General features: G+C 38.6%; 1 protein-coding gene across 2 annotated transcripts in view; it reads right to left on the bottom strand.

The window, feature by feature from the left end:
• Positions 1-2282: 2282 nt before the first annotated feature.
• The window catches only part of cyth1a (cytohesin 1a), a 56621-nt gene continuing 36589 nt past the window's right edge, over positions 2283-22314 (bottom strand). Inside the window, exons 2-13 of one of the 2 annotated variants that reach the window (XM_088327659.1) lie at positions 21126-21208; positions 18807-18871; positions 15512-15578; positions 15299-15417; positions 14265-14345; positions 13580-13692; positions 12490-12638; positions 12299-12411; positions 6126-6204; positions 5983-6051; positions 5596-5750; positions 2283-3227 (exon numbers count right to left, since the gene is read on the bottom strand). In XM_088327659.1, the coding sequence (XP_088183785.1) occupies positions 3149-3227; positions 5596-5750; positions 5983-6051; positions 6126-6204; positions 12299-12411; positions 12490-12638; positions 13580-13692; positions 14265-14345; positions 15299-15417; positions 15512-15578; positions 18807-18871; positions 21126-21208 (1172 nt within the window). In that variant the 3' untranslated portion in view covers positions 2283-3148. The remainder of the gene's footprint in view (positions 3228-5595; positions 5751-5982; positions 6052-6125; positions 6205-12298; positions 12412-12489; positions 12639-13579; positions 13693-14264; positions 14346-15298; positions 15418-15511; positions 15579-18806; positions 18872-21125; positions 21209-22314) is intronic. The other variant, XM_088327651.1, reaches the window with a different exon arrangement.

The raw sequence follows: 22314 nt of genomic DNA, 5'->3' as shown, positions 1-22314 counted from the left end.
ATAGCAGCAACAATAATCGATGGCGTGGTTTAGGCATGAAGGAAGGACACATGTCCCCAGCAATCTCCAGCAATCATTGTTATGCACCCACCATTATTACGTGATCACTTAAATAATGCGCTGCATCTCCACCATTGCGAAGACCAAGTCTACGCCCAAGAAAACAATGCATATTTTCTAGTTTGCTGTTGTCCCCTCCCAAAAATGCAACGTCATAGTGGATATATAACTAGGGGAGTTACCAGGGGGGTTTGGGCAATGACACAGGTGGGCAGCCAAGGACACACGCTCTGCCCACTTGAAGAAAACTGGATGTAGTACTGAGTGCAGTTTGGGCACTGCATATGCTATCCCAGTGGGATAACCCCATTCATTTAATATTGTGTATTTCAGCGGACACCAGCGCGGACTGTCCCAGGCCTTACATTACAGTGTGCGCGTCAGCTCCCACGGAGGGAGCAGTCCCTCCATACCTTTGACTCTCATACCGAACCATTATCATTCATTTTACTCATCTTGCACTTTCGGTCTCTCCTGTGTGTCAGCTGTGTGTTATGCTATGGGTTAGCAAAACTTAACAGTTAACCACCTTTGGCGGGTTGCTTCTCTCACTCAAATAAGTACAATATCCTTCTGTTGTAGTGTTGGGAATTCCGACTCTTCAGAAAAATGGCTCGTTCAGTTCTGCTCATCAAAAAGAGACTGCTCTTTCAGCTCCCAAACGACTGTTCAGATAGTTTTGTTGCTTTGATCCATATACAACCGATTATTATGTACAGTAAGCACAAAAATACTTAAAAAGGGGGAAAATACAGTGAAAAAAAGAAGAGAACAATTAAATTAGAAATGAAAAAGGACAAAATAAAGGGAGGAAAAAGTAAAACGCAAAAAGGAAGCAAAAAGGGAAACTGGAGAAAAAAATATTTTTTTAAATAATTGTTCTACTAAATTATAATAGCATTTTATTTGTACTCTCCAGTGAATGTTTAACTTGTTTAAACTTTGAACCTTTTTACACTAATCAATTTTAAGAGCAAACAACTGGAATGACTGCGTGACAACAACATTTCAATTATTATTTTATTAAAGCTATTATTAGTCGTAGTAGTATTCAGGGATCAGAATGGAGATTTTCATTTTCAGCTGAAATAGCCAGGGTCCAGGAATAAAGCAGGGCGGAGCCCAACCCCCCCCTAAAACTGCCTAAAAATAACCTACATAATAAAATAACTAGAATAAAATGTCTACACCAACCTGCAGATGCAGTGAACCCTTCATATTGCTTGGCTTGTGCAATCTAGGGAGCTTTCAAACGAACACTGTTTAAAAACTTATTAAAAAACTTATAGATCTTCGCCATTTCTGGGTAATGTCCAAGACGTGCGTTGCAAAAATAAATTACAAATAAAAAGACCACAATTCAGCACTTCCTGTCATTTCTGTGCTCACGTTTGCCCAATTGATTTTGTTGTTCCTGTATAAACCACGTTCATTCCTATTTACTACTGGTGACACACAACCAAATCAGCGCATATAAACTGTCCCCCGGATTTCAGTATTTTATAGTTATAAATACGGCTTGGATATTAGTATATGCAGTAGGGAAAATATAATATTATTAGGGAAAAATTACACATTTTCCTACTCTGTACTTGAAACGGTGGCACCGTAACTGTTCTCAGTTTTATTTTGTAGGTACATCCTTTTTATTTTATATTATACTTTAATTATTTTAATGTTTGTTCATAATCCAACATCCATTGCATCTTGATCATCCTGGAAAGGGGATTACCTCATGCGCGGCCCCTTATCAAGGTGTCTTCATTTTCCTCATGCTCTGGTTTTTGAGTTTTCCCTTGCCCTCATGTAGGTTTCAGATCAGCTGATAATGTAATAGTCTGTACTTTGCAATAATCTGTGGTCTGTGCAGCACTTTGAGACTCCTTGTGATAAAGGGTTTTACAAATCAACATGACTTGACATATAACAGCCCAAACTCACAAGGTTATCAGCACTGTGTGGTTGGCGGATTAAGGGTTGTATATTGCTTCATCAACAAAGGAATAACCATCATAGACTAGAAGACAAAATGTAGCAAAGTGACGCACCATGTTGTAACAATCAGAGAGTTGAAAAATGTCACGGCTAGGCGGTTTACAGAACCTGATACAGAGAAAAGTAATTGCCTTTGACGAACCCGTTCCTTTGTAACGTGTAACTCCCAAAGCAGCAGATTACAAAATGAAGGTACCATATTCGAATTAAGACCGCCCGTCAATTAATGCTCGACCATACTTTTATAGACAGAGCCATTTTTAATTCATATTTTACAAGATTAAATGGCAACAATAGAACTTTTTTGACATGGTTTAAAAAAGGGATGACAAGGCTAACAGTAAAACAAACCTAGGAAGACAAACCTAAAAGTAACTCGACATTTAGGTTTTTACAAACAGAGATGATAAATAAGACAATACTGACTAGCAAAATGATGGTTCTCTACATGTTAGTGCACTGAAAGGAGTAGAAGAGTATTGGAGAAATGTCAGGCACTCATAGTCACAAAAATGTTTTGGGTTGAAAACCTGAGACAAGCGGAGTCATAGTTACATTTCGTCTGGGGGCAATTTAAAGCTTCTGTATGCACCATGTGCATTAGCAAACAGTAGCATTGTGCTATATTTAGTTATCATCATTGTGATATAAGACTGCTTTACTAACGCTAACCAGCAGCACTTCTCTTAACATCCAAGATGGTAGTGACTAACTACAGGAAATTTACTCATGTTATGTTCCTTAACATTTGCAACAAACACCCCCCCATAAAAACAAATAACAAACAAACAAACAACAAAACAAATTAAAGCCTTTTAGAAAAGTATTCTCTTTTCCTCATGAGGAATATTTTGTTAACCCGGCTTCAGACCTGCTGAGTTCGATATGCTGGGTAGACTGGGGTTTTAGGATGGTGGGAGCTGCGTAACGGAGTGGTTTTTTTTTATTTCTAGAAACAATAGTCTACTTAACCCCCCCACTGAATCCTGATTGGGCAGCCTGCTTTTTGGTTTCGTTGCTAGTTGAGTCCAAAAAGCTGGCGCACTCCCAATTTCTCCTTCAAGTGCAACCTGACGAGACGTGCAGCAGCTCCTCAGTGCCTCTTCATAGAGGAAACCTTTTTCTTTCTGGCGGCTAACATTTCGTAGAAGGGGTCCCGGCTGATGGCGGCCCTGCAGACAAAACCATTCACCATTATTCACACCATTCAAACCGGTTCGCAACTTAAGGTCTGTAAAGAACGAGACAAAAAAAAATCCCACCAATTATATTCATAAGGACCTTTTCATAAACATGTTACATTTTTTTTTTAATGGCATTTAAAAGGTTGATCTTTTCCTCTCAAAACAAAAACAAATAAACCAAATACTAATTCTTCAACATTTCTTAAAGGGAACTAATATTTGACCACTTAATGACACTGTATTGCATAGTGCACTGGTCTTCAACGTGGTGTCTGCGGCCCCCCTAAAACCCCGGTAGTGTGAAAATAGCTCACTAGTCATTGTGTGCCATAGTGGTTGACTGAGCCTACTTTACCTCTAATAATTACAACCTGATAATAACATAGTAACAACATAGTAATAACTACACATATGAAGACTGCATTTTTTGTACAACGCAACTCTAAAGGCGAAACTTTCAACTTTGGGTATTGAATGAGAGCATGGGTCTCCAGGCTTTTCGAAGATGAAAGCTACTTTTTGTTAGTAATTAACACAAAGGGTTCTAAAACAGCAATTTATCATGTTGTTACTATGTTATTACCAGGTTAACTACGCATATTGGGGGTAGGCTTAAAAAGACTCAAATACTAAAACAAAAATCATTTGAATAGAAAATCACAATGACCCAGCACTGGTGAGCTATTTTCAGAACAGGTTGGCGGGCACATCAGGTGTCCTACGGTAAGGCATACTACGAAGAGACCAACGCTGCTTGCATAAATAACCCGTTACTGAGGTAATGAGTGAAAAAAGTTTGGGTATTTTGCTTTTTTCGTTCGTCTGTTTTGATTTTTAGCGCAGTCTTTTTGTGCACAAAAATGCAATCAAGTTGATGTGGATGAAAAAAAGGGGCAAGGGCCAGGCTTGAATAACGTAGTTTACCTGTCTGCATGTCTTTTGGTCGTTCGTGTCAGCCTAATGTTATGTAAAATAAGTACAGATTTCTCCACCTAAGAGTATTTGTAAAAACACAGGTTTATAGATTCTTGTGTTTTTTGCCAATTTTTCAAATCAATATTGTTTTTCAATCAATGAAGGTTTTAATCCGAGGGTGCTCTCTGGAGTGATGTCCTTGCAATCAAATGGTAAAACTTAACTCTCGCTTCAATTAAAACCCCTGGAAAGTCTGGAATATTAGCAAGCCCTCTACAAAAAAACTAAGATTACAAATATCAACCAATCATAAGGTCGTTCCAAAGTGCAACATATTGGCATTCAGAAACACTTAGAAGAAATTAAGAATCAACCACGAAATAGTCAGTAAGCTCTTATAGAGCAGGTGCAGACAAAAAAATATGGAATCACTCATTCCTGAGAAAAAATATGGAATCAGTGCATTTTGAAAGGATAATAAGGACACAAGCAATTAATTTTCTTTCCTTATTTGGGCACCTGGCTTAGAATAAGTCTGCTTGTTAGTCAGCAGTACAAATCAGCGCAGTTATAGCACCTTGGAGGGCTCCTGGACTACGTGGATTGGCAAGAATCATGGCTCCAACAAGAGAGATGTCTCTTGAGACCAAAGACAGGCTGGTCAAACTTCTTGAAGAAGGAAAATCTACTCTTATGGTTGCCAAATATGTGGGCTTTTCATCAGGTTTACAGTGACATTTTGGAAAGCTTTTTCGTTCCTTCAATTGAGAAAATGTTTGGGGATGGTGAACTATTTTTCCAAGATGCCACAGAGCAAAATCTGTGAAAGCATTCCTTGGAGAAAGACGCATCAAGTCAATATCATGGCCTGCAAACAACCCAGATCTCAACCCAATTGAAAACCTGGGGTGGAAATTGAAAAAAAAAATGTCAACAGCAAGGATCTGACCTGCAAAGATGATCTGGACTGCAAACAAAGAGTTGGGACCAGATTGATGAAGAATAATGTTTGTCACTCATCAATTCCATGCCTCAAAGACTGCAAGCTGTCATGAAAGCCAAAGGTGGTGCAACTAAATACTAGAGATGTTTAGATTGTAACTTCTTTGTCTGTTTTTCATGATTCCACATTTATTTCCTCAGAATGGAGTGATTTTATATTTTTTCTCTGCTCCTGGTCTATAAAAATAGCGTTTACTGACCTCCAAAGGTTTTTTATTAATTTATTTTAGTGTTTATGAATGCAAAGGAGTTAAAACTTTTGAAAAACTTGTTTTTTTTCAATGGTTTTTTATACGAGTTTGTTCTACAGAATAAAATGGCGGAGTGAGCACTTGTCCAAGACTGATGATTCTATACTTTTGCCAGGGGTCGTATATTTCACTTTACAAACGGTTTGTTTTTAGAAAAATCCTATCTTAAAAATCTCACAAGTACATACTTGATGCTGTTCATCCACTCGTCCTTCTCTTCGGCTGTGGGAGCGGAGATACGGTAGAAGGTGTGATTTCCCTCCACCACTCGACCGTCAGCCTCCGTCTTGCACGCTTTGATCACCTGGTCCTTGTTGTCGGGGATGAAAAGTTCAAAGCAGTTCTGTAACAGGGGCGGTAGACCATGCTTAGAACGGTGGCCAAAAAATGACTTCACATGAACCACAAACTATGAGTGAAGCAAGACCTTAAAACCTGAAGAGTGAACTAACATCTAGGAATTTTCAAGTATTAAAACCTTTCCTACCAGCAAATTGATCAGGATCAAGCCAAGTGCAGTGCTAAGCTGTTAGTACATATTGAAAATAATGGGCAAAAGAGGCCGCTGTGCTTACAGGCTTCTTGTCCTCCACTTCCCTGATGCTGAGGTTCTCCAGTGGGATGATCCCTCGCGGTTCCTTGTCCTGCAACCCAAAAAGGGCATGAGCCAAGTGAAACGCACTGCATCAGAGCAGCACTAACTGTACGCGGGACTCACCGTTGTGTACTCAAAGTAGTAGAGGCAGTTGTCAGTTAAGATGAACCACCTCCTCTTCCAAGTCTTTACTCGCCCTCCTGTGGAGCGAAGGAGAGCAATCAGAGCGGCTGGGTGAGAAATAGGAGCTGAGAAAATTGCGAGCCCCAGCCCACTCTAGCAACACTCTTGCAGGCGGACAGACATGAGCAGACATACAGATGGAAGCTCCTGACCTAAGACGACTCCCTGCTACAGGTCCCGTCATGCACTCACCACCACCACGGATAGAAAGAAAGACCGTTGAGAGATGAAGCCCTGCTTTAATGAGCTCATTTGAACTTGAGACTGGCCCAACAGACACGCTCATTAGTGTGGAGTTGCTTCCTCACTTGCATACAAATACTGGACTTCGGCATCTACCGGAGGGGAAGCTTTTCATTTTACAACATAGTCATTTGTGTATTGAATGTATATAAAGTCAGATTTAAGTTTGAAACCAACATAACACTGAACTTATTTTTAGAAAAGGTGTCAATAGACATAGGTGGAACGACACTTTAAACCGCTAAAGTTGTTTTATATTTTTTAACGATATGAAATTGTGTTGCCTTAAGGTGCTGTCCAAAATGTGAAACTTTGCTACTCTTTGGTGCTATCTCCTGTCTTGAAGTCATGATTGCAGCCCAAGTTAAGCTCATTCATTAAGAAACGTGCATTTCTTGGATGCGCTCAAATAAACTCTTCTGTTTTCATTTTTAAGCTCAATTGGGCATTACTAACACATTATTAATAGAGAAAGTGTTCTACTTTCAAATTGTTAAGGAAACCTCACACACCTAACCCTTGAGAGAAAAACACAGACATTTGAGGTCAGATCCAACATTACCAGAAATATTTATCTTCTTTTTTAGTGCCTTTTTTAACAATATTCCTAACATGACCTGTTATATTGCAACATCTGTTAAACAGAGCTCGTGTTTGTACCAAATATTACTGGGAAAGGAGGGGGACTTTACTTTTAGAGGACAAATGTCACCAGCATACTAAATAATGTTTCATGTGCAACTAACGTGAAATACAGGCATAATCAGATCATAAAATTGAGTGTCCAAGGGGCACAATCAGAGAAGGCATCTATTTGGAGAGACACTTTATTTTAAATGGGTATTAAAATTGCTATTGAGACAAAGATGAAGTGCTATCAAAAGCAAATGCACTTAATATAAAATAAACCAATTTTATTTTCCTCCAGTAAATGTTGATCAGAGCTATTTAGGAAGCTGACTGAAAAAAAACTCCACCAAGACTAAAATGTAAGATCTTCAGAACCTTTTAATCATAAGGTATTTTATGACAAGGCCCCGCCCCCCTATGGGATTCACAAACTATACCAGAACTTGGACTTTGACCTCTTGCAGCTTACGCTTACCCCATAACACGCTAGTTTACAATGGTAGGAAATCTGATCGTCATCAGCAGATGGCAGAAATATGTTTTGTCCCGATGAAGGTTGAAGAAATGCAGCTTCCTTCTGCTACTTTAAAGGTACAGTGTGTAATATTTGACGACTAGATGTCTCTGGAGTGTTTTGTGCTACACAAAGCGAGTGCTAGAAAGCACAAGGTATAAAACAAACTATTGAGATTCAACAACATTGTTTTGCCCCACTTTTTTGCCCAGAATTTTGCAAAGAATAAAAAGGGATTAAAGTAAAAATAAAAAAAAGAAATAAAAGAAAGATGAATAGGGGGAAAGGAAAAATGAAAAGAAAAAAAAAGAAAAATATTTAAAAAATAGAAAGGAGAAAAAAACGAAGTAAGGAAAAAGGAAAAGGAAATAAAAGAAAAAGGAAAAGAGGAAAAAGCCAGAGAAACAAGAAAAATTAATATGTAACCTGTAACCTTTTTTTTCTACGTTATATTTTATCTCTTTTTGGGGTGAAAAAAAATAAATCAAATTTTGTGCAAAAGAAAAAAAAAAGAAAAAAATAGTTTTTGAGGGTATTCTTGGCAGCAAGATGACGGCCGATCATGTCAGCTTCCACTAGGTGAGGATGATCTTATGTAAGTAAATGCTAATTTCTCGACTGCCAAGTATGTCAAAAAATGCACGTTTACATGACAGTTCATATCCATCCATCCATCTTCTGTGCCGCTAATTCTCAGTAGGGTCGTAGGTCGTTCCAAAAGTTAGGGTCTTTGCTGCATATGTCATAACACCATGTTAGTGGCGATCCATAGGCTCCCACATTAAGACCTACTGTTTTATTATTGTATGCAGGAATTCAGGGTATGGATGACATTCCATCATATCGCAAGGAATTGTGATTGGTCAAACACCTTCTAACTCCGTTAAGGCAGGAGTGAGAAAAGGCTGGGTGGCAGGAGTAGGGCCCCTTCATTTAAATTATCGGTCATTTAATTTGATTTCAATTTATTGTACACTTGTATTTACACTAAGTAGTTTAAAACGTCTGTCAGGTGTCCTGAAACCTTGAGGGCTTTAAAATTACTGAATGCGAAAATATAAAGCAATGTCTTCAGGGACATTGTCCAAAACATAAAATGTTTTTCTTCTTATAATATGAGAAAAACATCTGACAATGAATAAGTTAAGAGTCTCTCTTTACACATTGATAAAAAAATGCAGTTAATTACATTGTCTTTAGTTTGCGTGGGTGCCAAATAAACTATTTGAACGAGAAATATACTACAGTTTCAAAAATACTATCGGGTAGCGAACAGAAGAAAAAAAACCTTTTTGAATCTGGAAACCTGTGGCTCTTGAACTCCCACTTTTGGGCATCAACATGTGCCCCACTGGCAATTTCCTAGTCACCAACAAGCAGAGCATCACAGAAACAAATCTGCGTGTGTCTTAGAGACTCTTGGATTGGATCAGCAACGTCACGTTTCTTTTCCTTTTTTCCCCCCTCAGATTCCAACAAAAATAGCCAACTAGTGCAATCATCAGCACATTGTTGCTAGAAGAGGAACAAAAAGGGTGGGATGTAGGCAGGCAGAGGTTCAGAGTGTTCATGTCCATGACATCTTTTATCATTTTTATGTTTGGGGTTCGTTTCCTCATTGCAGTGGAACTGTAATAAAGTCACATTTTGTCCCATAAACTCTTGCACTGGAGCCTTTAAGATATGATTCATTCATATTTGACATTGTTACCAGTTTCTTTTTCCTAGTCTTGTCTGGACAGAACCTCCATCCCAATTCAGACCATACATCTTTATGTAAGAAAAGAATCCCGCTTTTGGATTGTGTTGCTGGATTCCATGTATTTGTGATTAGATCCGGCTTGCTGGGTAAAAAGCATTTCTATTTGCAACCAGTAGTTGCCTTTCACAGTCAAGAATGAGTAATTTATTCTAACAATTCTACCATTTTAACTTGAAATGAACTTAATTTTTGATCTCGTAAAAAAAAAGCCTTTATGAAATAGGAGCATTATTTGGTTTGATATTGGTGACTAGTAAAATGCCTTTGTGATTCAAAAATACCAACCTGGCGCCATCTTGTGGCGTCTTGATTATAGTGTCCAGTATTCGCGTATTAAACAAACCTTTGAATTGAAATTACATTGAAAAGATAAGATCAAAATGTTTTTTGCAATTCTCCTAACCTTTATTATTCATTGTAGTTGAGTGACACTTTTAAGTTTTGTGAGTTTTAAAAATAGATGAAACTTAATGTAAAAATATGACCAAATATGATATGTCAAGTCAAGTCAAGACAAGTTTATTTGTAAAGCCCTTAATCACAAGGAGTCTCAAAGGGCCTTTGGAATACTTTGCCACCTGTAGCATTTTCTCCACTCAAGTAGCGCATACCTTTGTGATCCATAAAATTGGAAGAAGACGACTTGAAAAGCTGCAATATTCCCTTTCTATAATCACACAGTCAACCAGTGTGTGATGTGAGCACAAGTTTTTTGTGGGTGCTGTAATGGATGGTGGAAAGGGTATATTGCAGCTTCCGGACAAAAAAAGCGCACATGAAAAGATCTTGAACATGAGAAGACATATGTCATAAAGAGAGAGAAACTCACGCAGAAGGCGGTCAACCACCCACGGAGATTAAACAGAAAATGACAGGACAACAAGTAAAATGAAAAAAACCCAGCGCGGTGAGGGGGCCGACCAGACAAACATCCTGAAAAGCGTAGATGGAACAGACAAACACAAATAATCTCAGATACAAGAAAACCCAACTGGATGTCGGAGAAGAGCAAAAAGCAATAATGGCGCACCACCAAAAGCACCGGAGAGCTGAGAGAGATTGAGCGGGTCTTTTGTTTACTTTGGAAAAACAGGTGTACATACCTCCTGAGGTAGGAAAGACAACAGCCAAAATCATGGAAACAAACAAACGAAGAAGAAAAAGGAAACAAAAATCATCAAATTAAATAAATGAAAAATGAATTATTGCACCAGTGATGTTCATTTATTTAGCTTTATGCATTGCTTTCCGGTGTTGCACTCGCGTCTGCCACATGGGGGCAGTGTACACACTTAAAAGCTGTGCACAAAACGATGCCTTGGGTTGGCTTCAACATTGACATTTATTTGTTAGATTTAGATTCCTAATGACAAGAATTTGTCTAGATTTACTGAAATTACCAGATATCACAAATCTGTATAAATCAGTACAAGGACGAGGAAAAAGGAAAAGCAGTGTTGAAGAATAAACTACTGATTTTGAGCCACCATGCCGTGTGGACTGTCTGCAATGCAACCAGGCAGCTGACAAACACCGATTGTGAATGCATGACGAACAGAATAAGTAAGGACAATTTAAAACAGCTCAGATATGTATTAGCATTATTGTGTATTGTGTGTATGTATTCATGTAACATTACAATTTGGACTGTATGTCGCAACTTTTTCCCCCAAGTTTTCGACCCTGTGGCTTATTCATTGATGCGGCTGATTTATGCATTGTTTCTAACCTTCGCCTTGGGTTCCCGTGCAGTGAAACTAAGAGTGAGACAGGTGGAATATACTGTATGTGTCGGGTAAGACAAGTTTATCGCAACTTTGCGCTTTACGCGAATATAAAACCACCACGAAGAGACGCTCTGTGTCGATCGAAAGGGTCATTTTCCGAGTGTTTTTATTTGCAAACGGAAATGGTGTTGCAAAACGAACGGATTACAAGAAGCAACATCCAACGGAGAAGACATGTTTTAGGCGGATTTATATGTATCTGTCGGCATTATTGCGTGTTTTCGAGTCAATATTTTACACGGTTGAATTCTACAGATTGTCCTTGATGTAACAAAGCCATTTTCACAGACATTTCAAAAAAGTTTGTTGGCTTTAATGTTTCCGGGTATCGAGTTTCAGATTTATCATGAGGTTTCTCTGACGACTATATTTTGAAATGGACCTCATACCTTGAATCCCAAAAGACGTATATTTGTGACTGGTGGCATCGTACGGACGCTCATTTGTTTATCAAAAGTTCAGCTGCCCATTGGCGGCCCGGCAGAACATTAATGGGTTAAGGTACCGTATGTTACTTAAACTCTCTCTGTTTACCGTCTTTCTTTGTAAATATCTCGTGTTTCAATGTGGGCACATGCGGGTTATAGTCATGTGTGGCTTATGAATGTACAAAATGTTCTTCGTTTAAAAAGGTGCAGATGTGCTCTATAGTTCTGTATGTCTGTATTATGTATTTTGGGGAAAAAAATGGCAATTATGTGTTTCAACATCTTAAAAATATATTTTAGATATTAGGATTAGGGGTGGGATTGTATCCAAGGGTGTCCCAAAATTGGATGTGGTTTCACTTTTGATAGTCATTTCATTAAAAAAAATAAGGTACACTGTCATGATTGACAAATCTTCCATTTTGGAGACCAGATCCCCATTTGAATAATTTAGAACAAACCGATACAATGTCTTCTCTTTTACTACACTAACAAGGCGTTCATACTTATACACACCACACATGTGACTTCCTTTCCTAAGTGTATGTCAAGGTTACTATACTGTACATGTTCAAACATTCATAGGCCTCCACATATGTTGGTCTGATCTCAAGGCCACATTCATAATTAATCAAAAACACGGTGTCTTCAGTCAAGTGCAAGTACACACAAACACACACAGGTCGTTGACCTCGATTTTTCTAATGACATTTTGAGGGTAGCAAAGTATATCAAATAATCACCACTCACCCAGTTTTAGCAACCAGCCTTCTCTGTCTGGATTGAAGAAAGTGTGTGTGAGGTCGTTGCCATCGTCCTCTGGGATTTTGAAAGGTTCATTCTTGATGCTCTCATACAGATTCTGGATTTGAGGAAATATACTCTTTTTACTCATTAGCTTGAAATTAGGAAAGTAAGAAAGCCTGGAACCCAAATTCACCCGGAGCAAGTCTTCAGGTAGGTCTCCACCGTCATTGATACCCCTGTTCATGGAGATAAAGCGCTCTATGGTGGGCTTGTCCTTCACGTTAGGGTTGTGGAGGCTGGTATTCAGCATGATGATAGCAAACGACAGGATGTAGCAGGTGTCTGCAATACACGTGTCACAAAAAAATCCTATGAAAGGCAGGTCAAACATACATCCAGCAGGCCGGATATGGCCCGTTAGATGATTTAATCCGGCCCGCCATAAATTTCGTAAAAAAAGTGAGTCTTTGGGTTACTTCTATTAAAAGTTTTGACTTTACAAAATGAATGCAAACCAAATGCTTTCTCTGGCCGCTAGAGACAAATATTGCATTTGTATAACGTGGTGAGTTTGTTCAGGTGTTCAAATACAATAACTCAACTGTTAAAATAGACCAATTAACACATTTAATGCCAAACATGAACATATTGTTTGTAAATAAATGTGATGTGTGTAGAAAAGATCCTCTGTCATCCGTTATTATATAGGGTAGGTTACTAGGCTGAATAATAAAGCATAATACTGAAAAGAAAAGAGTTGACATTCTTTAATTGATCGAGTCTGTCTGAGAAAAAGTCTGGATCCGGCCCCAGAGCCAAACTGAGATTGACATTCCTGCCCAATCTGCATCCCACCTTCACGGATGGCTTCCAAACATTTTAATTAAGAATTTGAAATTCTGTGTCTTGTCATTCAGGGTTCTACAATTGTTGAGTGTCATCATTACTACATGCAGTCTGAAAGAGATTTTGGGGCAGCTACTTTTCTGGTAAAAGCCTCGGCATACAGCTGACAAAGCAGCACTTATCTGTCGTGCGGGCTCTCAAGGTACTCCAATGCATTATGCACATCAATCTACATCCATGATAGAGCTGATATTCTATGTGCATTATTCCCAAAAGTCAGACCACGTCTAAGATTACCTTGGCAGACTGTGTGTCTGCTCAGGAGAGTAAATAGCTTGGAACACCATTAGACCTTCCTCTACTCAAATATTGGCAAATATCTAACAGTCAATCATGGTTATGAGGTATCCTACATTAGAAAGGTTTTTAATTGACACCTGTGGATTGGAACACGCCAGGATTGCATTGGCAGTAGCGCTGAGCAAAGGCCTCCATCATACGGTCGATCTTCTGGGCTTCTCCTGGTAGACGAAAGCTCCACAAGAACTGCCTGGAAGGACAAAAAATATTTAAAAAAGGATAGTGGACCTGGTGTGAAATTAGTCACAATCCTTTGAAAATGTTTTATACATATAGGTGGCTCTCATTTCAATACCAGTGCGACAATATTGTGTCAAGAAAACAAAGGAACAAAAAGATTAGAAAAAACATATTTTTTGCGATAATTTTTTTTTTTCATTTTGTCATTTTTTTGGTAAGGGTGACATCAAACCCCAAAATAATGTTTACAAAATCTGCATTTGAAAATGTTGTCACAGATCTCTGAGCAACTTGTGCTCTTAATGACGATATATCTTAATGACAATATGGCAGTTTTTCAATACCAAGTGAAGAAATGGTCACCATTTTCAGATAAATACAAACAGATTTTACAGACTATTTCATATTCCTCAAATGCCTTAACTAATAAGGAAAACATATTTTTCACTTCCTGCAAAAAAAAGTGCCCTTCTTTAAAAGATAACCATAGTATATTTTACAAGAAGCAAAGCACCTTAGTTTAAACTGTATGCAACATTGTTTGTCGTTTAGGGTATTACAACTACAATAATCCTGTCTTACCTTAAGGCCTGAACCAGGTTGAGGTCTGTGAATTCATGAAGTTCAACGAAAGCATGGAGGACCTGAATGTTGAATTCATCTCTACAAAGAGGATATGAAAGATTTCAAAAGATACAATACGAAAAACTTCAAAACGCAATTCAAAAACAAGTTTCGGCAAAAAGTCACATTTCGGAGATCTTTGGAGGAGGGTTTGGGTGGCAAAGATATATTGTTCACAAAGAGATTATGGTAACCATCAAGTGGTATAAAACAAGTTTACCCCTTTGCGACTTAATTTACCATCTCATCTGGATGATGACATCATCCCGTGACCTGCCTGCTCTACAGAGTAAATGATCTGTCCCTTGAGTTCACCGTGCTTCACCCCCAGCCATGAAGTCATCGATTCAATGGTTTAGATCCAAGCAGAGACACAAAAACTTTACAGCTCTTAATATCCAATGACTGTCTGACCTATAATCCCCACATACTGAAGAAAAGCCAAAGTCATTTCTTTGGACCAGCTCCAAGATTTGTAGTTGAATGTTCAATTTCCCCAAAATGATGTAGGCAGTGTCTCGAGCACGTTGCTAATATGTGACTCAGACAATTGGAAGCAGATGGGGATGAGTGAGGAGTGCACATTGTCTAAACGCTGTAGAGCAATAAAATATAGTTGGGGAGCAATGGGTGTGTTCTCACACAACTGGGAAAGAAAGCAAAATAGAAACATTGAACTTCAGTTGTTTTAAGCACAGTATTACCTTGATTTTCCCGTTTTATCTGTTCTGTAACCACCCGTATTAAGTGAATTTGCACAAAATAGGAATCACGAACTATTGTGTAACACAAAGAATCTGTTTGCTTGTGCACACTACTGTGTATGTGCAGTTTCCCCTCTTCCATGTTATTTTTATGTTGAAAAGCACATTGGCTCTGTTGCACAGAGACGAAAAATACAGACAAACTCCGGTGTATAAACCGAGGATGCGAAAGTAGAACAGTGATTTGGCAGGGGAACACTGCATTGAAGTACAGAGAATGAGTCCTACCTTTCTCCCAGGTAATCTCCAATGGCTGTTTTGTTAAGGCCCTCACCCTTGCAGAGGAACTGAGCAATATTATCGCTGGTGTTCTTCAGCAGGTCATTTTCAATGAGGAACCGAATTCCCTGAAAGAGTAAGAGTAAAGAGTAATGTGATATTTTTTTTTTTAAAAAGGAATCCTGTCACACATCCGATGAATCGCGCAAATCTCTCACCCACCTTTTTGGGATCCATGTTGAATTTCTTACGCCCCATGGCAACCTGTTTGTTCCTCTGCATGGTTTTCCTAAGGGGTCAAATAATGAACTATGTTTTTTTTGTGAAAATACTAAAAACAAGAGAGGTCTAAAAACACTGTTAATAATCTTTTCTTATATCGTTTTCTGGATACTCAGAGAACCAGTATCTATAAAAGCAGAGTACTACCTAGTGCTGTCACACATCCCAACTGGCGTGACATCATTTTTCGGCTAAATAAACCGCTCCACTTACAGGACTGTCTCAGAAAATTAGAATATTGTGATAAAGTTCTTTATTTTCTGTAATGCAATTAAAAAAACAAAAATGTCATACATTCTGGATTCAATACACATCAACTGAACTATTTCAAGACTTTTATTATTTGAATATTGCTGAATTTGGCTTACAGCTTAAGAAAACTCAAAAATCCTATCTCAAAATATTAGAATATCATGAAAAAGTATACAAGTAGGCTATTCAACTAATCACCTGAATCATCTAATTAACTCGAAACACCTTGCGAGGGTTTCCTGAGCCTTAGAAACACTCAGCTTGGTTCAGTAAACTAAATCACAAGTATGGGGAAGACTGCTGATCCGACTGCTGTCCAGAGGACCATCATTGATACCCTCCTGATGGAGGGTAAGACACAAAAAGAAATTTCTCAAAGAGCAGGCTGTTCACAGAGTGCAGTTTCAAAGCATATCCACAAAAAGTCTGTTGGAAGGAAAAAATGTGGCCGGAAACGCTGCACAACCAAGAGAGATGACCGCAGCCTTAACAAAATTGTGAAGAAGAGCCGCTTCCAGAATTTGGGGGAGCTTCAAAGACAGTGGGCTGAAGCTGGAGTCCAGGTATCAAAAGCCACAGTTCACAGACGCGTCCGGGAAATGGGCTACAATAGCCGTATTCCCATGGTCAAGCCACTTCTGAACTCAAGACAACGGAAGAAGCGTCTGACTTGGGCTATGGAGAAGAAGCACTGGACAGTTGCTGAGTGGTCCAAAGTCCTCTTTTCAGACGAAAGCAAGTTTTGCATTTCATTTGGAAGTCAAGGCGCCAGAGTCTGGAGAAAGGCTGGAGAGGAGCAAAATCCAAGTTGCTTGAAATCCAGTGTGAAGTTCCCACAGTCAGCAATGGTTTGGGGAGCCATGTCAGCTGCTGGTGTTGGTCCACTGTGTTTCATCAAGTCCAGAGTAAATGCAACTGTGTACCAAGAGATTTTAGAGCACTACATGCTTCCATCTGCTGAAAAGCTCTATGGAGATGAGGATTTCATTTTCCAGCATGATCTGGCACCTGCCCACAGTGCCAAAACCACCAGTAACTGGTGCACTGACCATGGCATCACTGTCCTTGATTGGCCTGCTAATTCCCCTGACCTGAACCCATTGAGAATTTGTGGGGTATAGTTAAGAAGAAGATGAAAGACACCAGACCTACAAATGCAAATGAGCTGAAGGCCGCTATCGAAGCATCCTGGGCATCAATAACACCTCAGCAATGCCACAGGCTGATTGCCTCCATGCCACGCCGGATTGATGCAGTAATCCGTGCAAAAGGATTCCCAACCAAGTACTGAGTGCATCAATGGATATTTTCAAATGTTTGATTTAGTTTTGCTGTTATAAAATTATTTTTTTACTTGGTCTGAGGAAGTATTCTAATATTTTGAGATAGGATTTTTGAGTTTTTTTCAGCTGTAAGCCAAAATCAGCAATATTCAAATAATAAAAGGCTTGAAATAGTTCAGTTGATGTGTAATGAATCCAGAATCTATGACATTTTTGTTTTTTTAATTGCATTACAGAAAATAAAGAACTTTATCACAATATTCTAATTTTCTGAGACAGTCCTGTATGTATGGATTTAAATATTTGTCAGATCTTATTTTGTTTGTTGCTAATCTTATCATCATTATTCATATTATTGTGTGTCTCCGGACACTTTCTGATATATCATATACCAAAGTATCTTTGCAGTGAAATGAAATGATCTGCATTTATATAGCGCTTTTCAAGTCAATGAGGACTTCCCAAAGCGCTTAAAGTGAGGCCATTTCTTCAGTTGATCCAATTTCAAAATGTTCCTATATTCCTCACTGACCTAAAGAGGCTGCCACCTCTCAATTGGATTCATATTTTTCAGTAATGGACACATAAATTAGAATTAGGTTTGATTGAAAATAAATATTTATAGAAATTACCACATGTTAAGCCTTTATAATGAGAATATATTAGGAGTACAAATAAAACATTCTGCTAAGCTATTTTGATGCATTTTGCGTAGTGCTTAAAGTTTTCATAGATCATTGCACTGTACGATGAATCAAACCACCATTGTCTAAAATGTGAGGCATAAGAACCAGTGGCATTCTTTGCAGTCCGTCCATTTTTTCCCAATTGCTAGCTACAATCTGATTGTGTGATTCATTCATTTAGCAGACAAGTCATCAAATGTGACTAACAAAAGGTATTACAAAATTATATTTCCCGCCAACTATTCATGTTGACCCTCGCTGTTATGACTAATCCCATTTATGGGAAAAACAATCTTTCTCAGGCCTGAAAGAGTTGAAGGGGTCAAAGTGGATCTTTAAACTATTGCCGCCGCCACGGTGACTGCTCTGTGCTCTCTTGGCCACTCACTCAGAGATTCCTTTGGCTTTTGTAAGTGACTGAGCTCCTTAAGGTAAAAAACCAGCAGAAAACACAAAAACATGAACATGTGGCGCGCCCTTATAAGACAATCGCATCACGAAGATGCGAGCCTTAATGGGTTTGAAAGGAAAGCCAAAGTGCACAGTGATTTAGCTGCCATTGATGGGATCTTCTTTGACCAAAGTAGTCGACCCCAGCACCCTCTTTCCCTGAGGACCGTGCATTGTCTGCCTCAGCTCACTGCATTATTAAATGACGCCTACCCATCATGTGGGATGTGAGGTGGTGCTCCCGATAAAAAATGTAAGTGCCTTAAAAGCACAGCCAATGTGGGAGGAGTATTCTGTGTGACGAGACCGCCTTTGATTATCAATATTTGACATCTTCATTTACTTTGTAAATAATAGGCAAAGAAGTCAATGTGTGTGATAGAAGTCTAATGTTTGTTCTTAGATGAAACACAGATAGTAGGGAAAAGTTTTCTGTTTATTACTATCATGAAAATCAAGGCATTTGGAATAAGGTGTAAAAGGACACCTTCACTGGAATCCTTCTAAAGAAAAAATGTTTAGAAATAGTTCATTGAATGGTATTTCCGAAAAAGGTTGTCTTGCCTTTCCTCAGTGGAACCAAGGTTCTCAATCTCATTGGTGACCTCTGCTATCTCATCCTTCAGCCGCTGTGGGAAAAAAAAAACAATATTTTGATGATTATTTTCATTTAAATTTGTTCCTTTTCCAATAAACTGTAGTAAATATAAATTTGGTCGGATTAGTCTTTGTAACAGGACATATTAACAATGGATTGATCTATTGGGGTCAATCGGTGACTGTGCAGCTACTGTTAAGAATTAATCTTGTTTTAAAACAAAATGTGTATATATATATATATATATATATATATATATATATACAGACACATACACCCGTAAAGTGGATCCTCATTTCCTTGGAATACAACAAAATGAATAATGGTTTACTTGCTTATATAAGGAAATTCGAGCAATTTGCTTGAAGTAACCCTCATTGTGAGTCTACTTAAGTTTGACGACATATAGTATGATTCACAAGGGAGTTGGCTACAAATTTTAGATGGGCGGCTACTACTGGATTTATTTTGTTATTTTTTGACCTGTAACGGTCAAACCAAAGGGCCCCAATTCAGCTCTATTTCTTCACATAACTACATCTTACAGCCAACACAACAAAGCAGCATCTATGTTGTGAGGAGCTGCTTAATGCCGATGCATTCCTCAAATGCTTGCTTTGGCAAACAATGGCTGGGCGAACACAGGAGGCCTTGACCTGCAGGCCTAGTGGAGGAGGCAGTAGGAGTCAACAAAGGGCCGATAGTGGTTAGCCTGTGGCAAGCACATTTACAAAATTGTCGATGGGAGGGTAAAGAAGGGGTGTTTTCGGACCGCAATGAGAGTCATCACTTTAAGTGTGGGCTGCAGTGTTTGTCTGCAAGCATAGTTTGTTAATTTTCCAGCATCTGGACAAAGGGCATACAAATCTTTGACCCCGTATGTACACTATATTGTCTCATCGAGGCGGAGATGAGCATATTTATCTAAATGCTGCACATGATGTATTGAAAACCACACAACAAAAAACTCAGCAATATAGTGACCACTTTACAAAGATACCACGAGCCCACAAGTTTTGGTAGGGAAACACAATATGGGGAGGAAATACCCAACATTCCACTTGGGTTGAAATATGTACTGGGGGAATTTGTGCAAAAATCGAGGGGTTGGAGAACACTAGTAACAAACTTAAAACCAATAGTTTTTATATTGTTTTGAAGCTCCAAATATAAAGACTCACCCACAGAGTTATGAGTTTATGCCACTTTGGGCATTTATTTGAAAAGAAAAGAAAACCAAATATTAAAAAAAAACACGTCAAAACCGTAGTAGAAGTAATAGTTCCATACGAAGTTTTGTCAAAGCAAAAACAACAACAATACTCGTAATATACAACACTACGGCTAAGTTGTATTATGTTTCTTTCCAATGATGTACATTTGAACAGCAACATTTCATGGAGTAAGCAATATTTAGCAAACCACCGTTGCGTGATAATAATGATAGTGATTCGCGTAGCTCAAATTGTGTGGGGTTTTCTTTTCTCTTCATATATTTGGGGAAAATGTTCCAAAAAAACAACAGAACTCAACTTGGCTCATGTGCCACCAAATTATAGTTCTGAATAATACAACTTCAGGGAAATTTAGGCCATGTTCATTCCTAAGGCAAATAAGATCAGAGATGTATTTTTGTTTCCAATGAGGTACATTTTTGCCTTTTTCCCTGGCTGTCCAAATGGGCCAATTCCAGATTATTCAAATTTGACCTGGATCAGTTTCATGCGTAGTCCTAGATTGGATACGTATCAGATATTTTATCATGTGAACATGGTCAGAACAACCAGGATTCATATATCTTATCTGTACTATATCAAAGGACCAATACGTTTTCTGGTCAGGCATGTCAACAGCTGTTTGCCGTCCGCAATCCTCTACGTTAACTTGAATAACAGTGGTGATTTTATCGTCGACTTTAAAATATCCCTTCTCAAAAAATGAGGTATAATGTTGGTCTTTCTGCAAATTTTTTTTCAATCCTGCCAGGCTGCATGTTTTTAAAAGGAGAGAGATAAGCCTATTTTCCAAAAGGATTTATTTTCCTAAAATGTTTACTTGTGTCCAGAGAAGTAGTCTTTTTCCGCGTTAACTTCCACGAATTGAACGTTGTGACATCGCTTCTTCAGCGATGCATGTTGAAAATCTTTGGAGCTCATGTCGTTCATATGGTAAAGACATTTTTCAATTCCAACAATGACAAAAAAAAAAAATTGCCCAAAATTCAAAACTGAGTATTACATCCTACAGTATGAACTGTTAATGTTAATGTTAACGTTCCACCGTACTTGAATATCCTCCAACAGCTCCAACTTGCGCCGACGGATGTTATCTAGCTCCTGCTGCTCCTCTGGAGTAAGGTCGTCAGGCACTAGAATGAAATGGGAGATTAGAATACAGACACAGGTCACCAAAAGTAAAATTGCTTTGCACCAATGGGTGCTTTAAGTTAGGCAAAATATTTATTTGAATTAACAAGTTGGGTTGGGCAATATGGACTAAAATTCACATCTCGGTAGGAATGAATTATTTTTTTGTCAAATAAATGACTTCACAACCTCCTTGATAAGGAAAAATTACAAGAGCCTATCGTTTGCCACCATAGAGTTGAGGATTCTTTACTTGGAGGAGCAAAATGTTTATCAGATTGAGTATAGTGTTTGCAAAAAAGGAAACTTGAAACAATTCTGAAAGATTGATTGCATTTGAATGTCCCTCAATCATCAATAAACGTGTGTGAAGCATTTTTGGGAAAAAATATAATTGCAATTTTTCAGAACGGTATTGCAATTTCAATGTGAATACGAATGGCATCATGTCATACACATGTTTTATATGGAATACCTAAAATATGACAAAATTACAACTTTTTTTTATCTTCAAATATATTGAAGAATAAGGATCTCTTTTATGCATCCAAAAACCTACAGTGAAGCAGGTGAGGGTGTGGTCTGAGGGGGCAATGGAGGCACTACAGGACTGCTTTGATTGCACTGATTGGGACATGTTTAAATCGGCTGCCACTTACAACAACAAAATAAATATAGATGAGTACGCCATTTCTGTGTCAGCCTACATCAGTAAATGCGCATTAGACGTCAGCAATACCAAAACTATATGCACCCGTGCCAATCAGAAGCCCTGGATGACTGCTGAGATACGCAAACAACTAAAAGTACGGAACCTTGCCTTTAAATCTGGTGACAAGGAGGCGCAGAGATCAGCGAGGGCTAACCTGAACCGTGCTATCAGACTAGCAAAGCGAACGCACAGTCAAAAAATCCAGGAACGTTTCCTCAGTACAACCAACACCAGGGATATGTGGAAAGGCATTCAGGCCATCACCAAATACAATCCAACCACCGCCCCAGTGCAGGACACTCGCATGGACTTTCTGAATGAGCTCAACAAATTCTTTGGAAGGTTCGAGGCACAAAACGGCACCCCTGCAGCGAAAGCGGTTCCAAATCAGGACGA

Source organism: Urocampus carinirostris, chromosome 1, assembly GCF_059441175.1.
Source record: "Urocampus carinirostris isolate Australia breed hairy pipefish chromosome 1, RoL_Ucar_1.0, whole genome shotgun sequence".
In the NCBI taxonomy this organism is placed as follows: domain Eukaryota; kingdom Metazoa; phylum Chordata; class Actinopteri; order Syngnathiformes; family Syngnathidae; genus Urocampus; species Urocampus carinirostris.
Note: the sequence above shows the minus strand (reverse complement) of the source record. Positions and strands in the feature narration are given on the sequence as shown.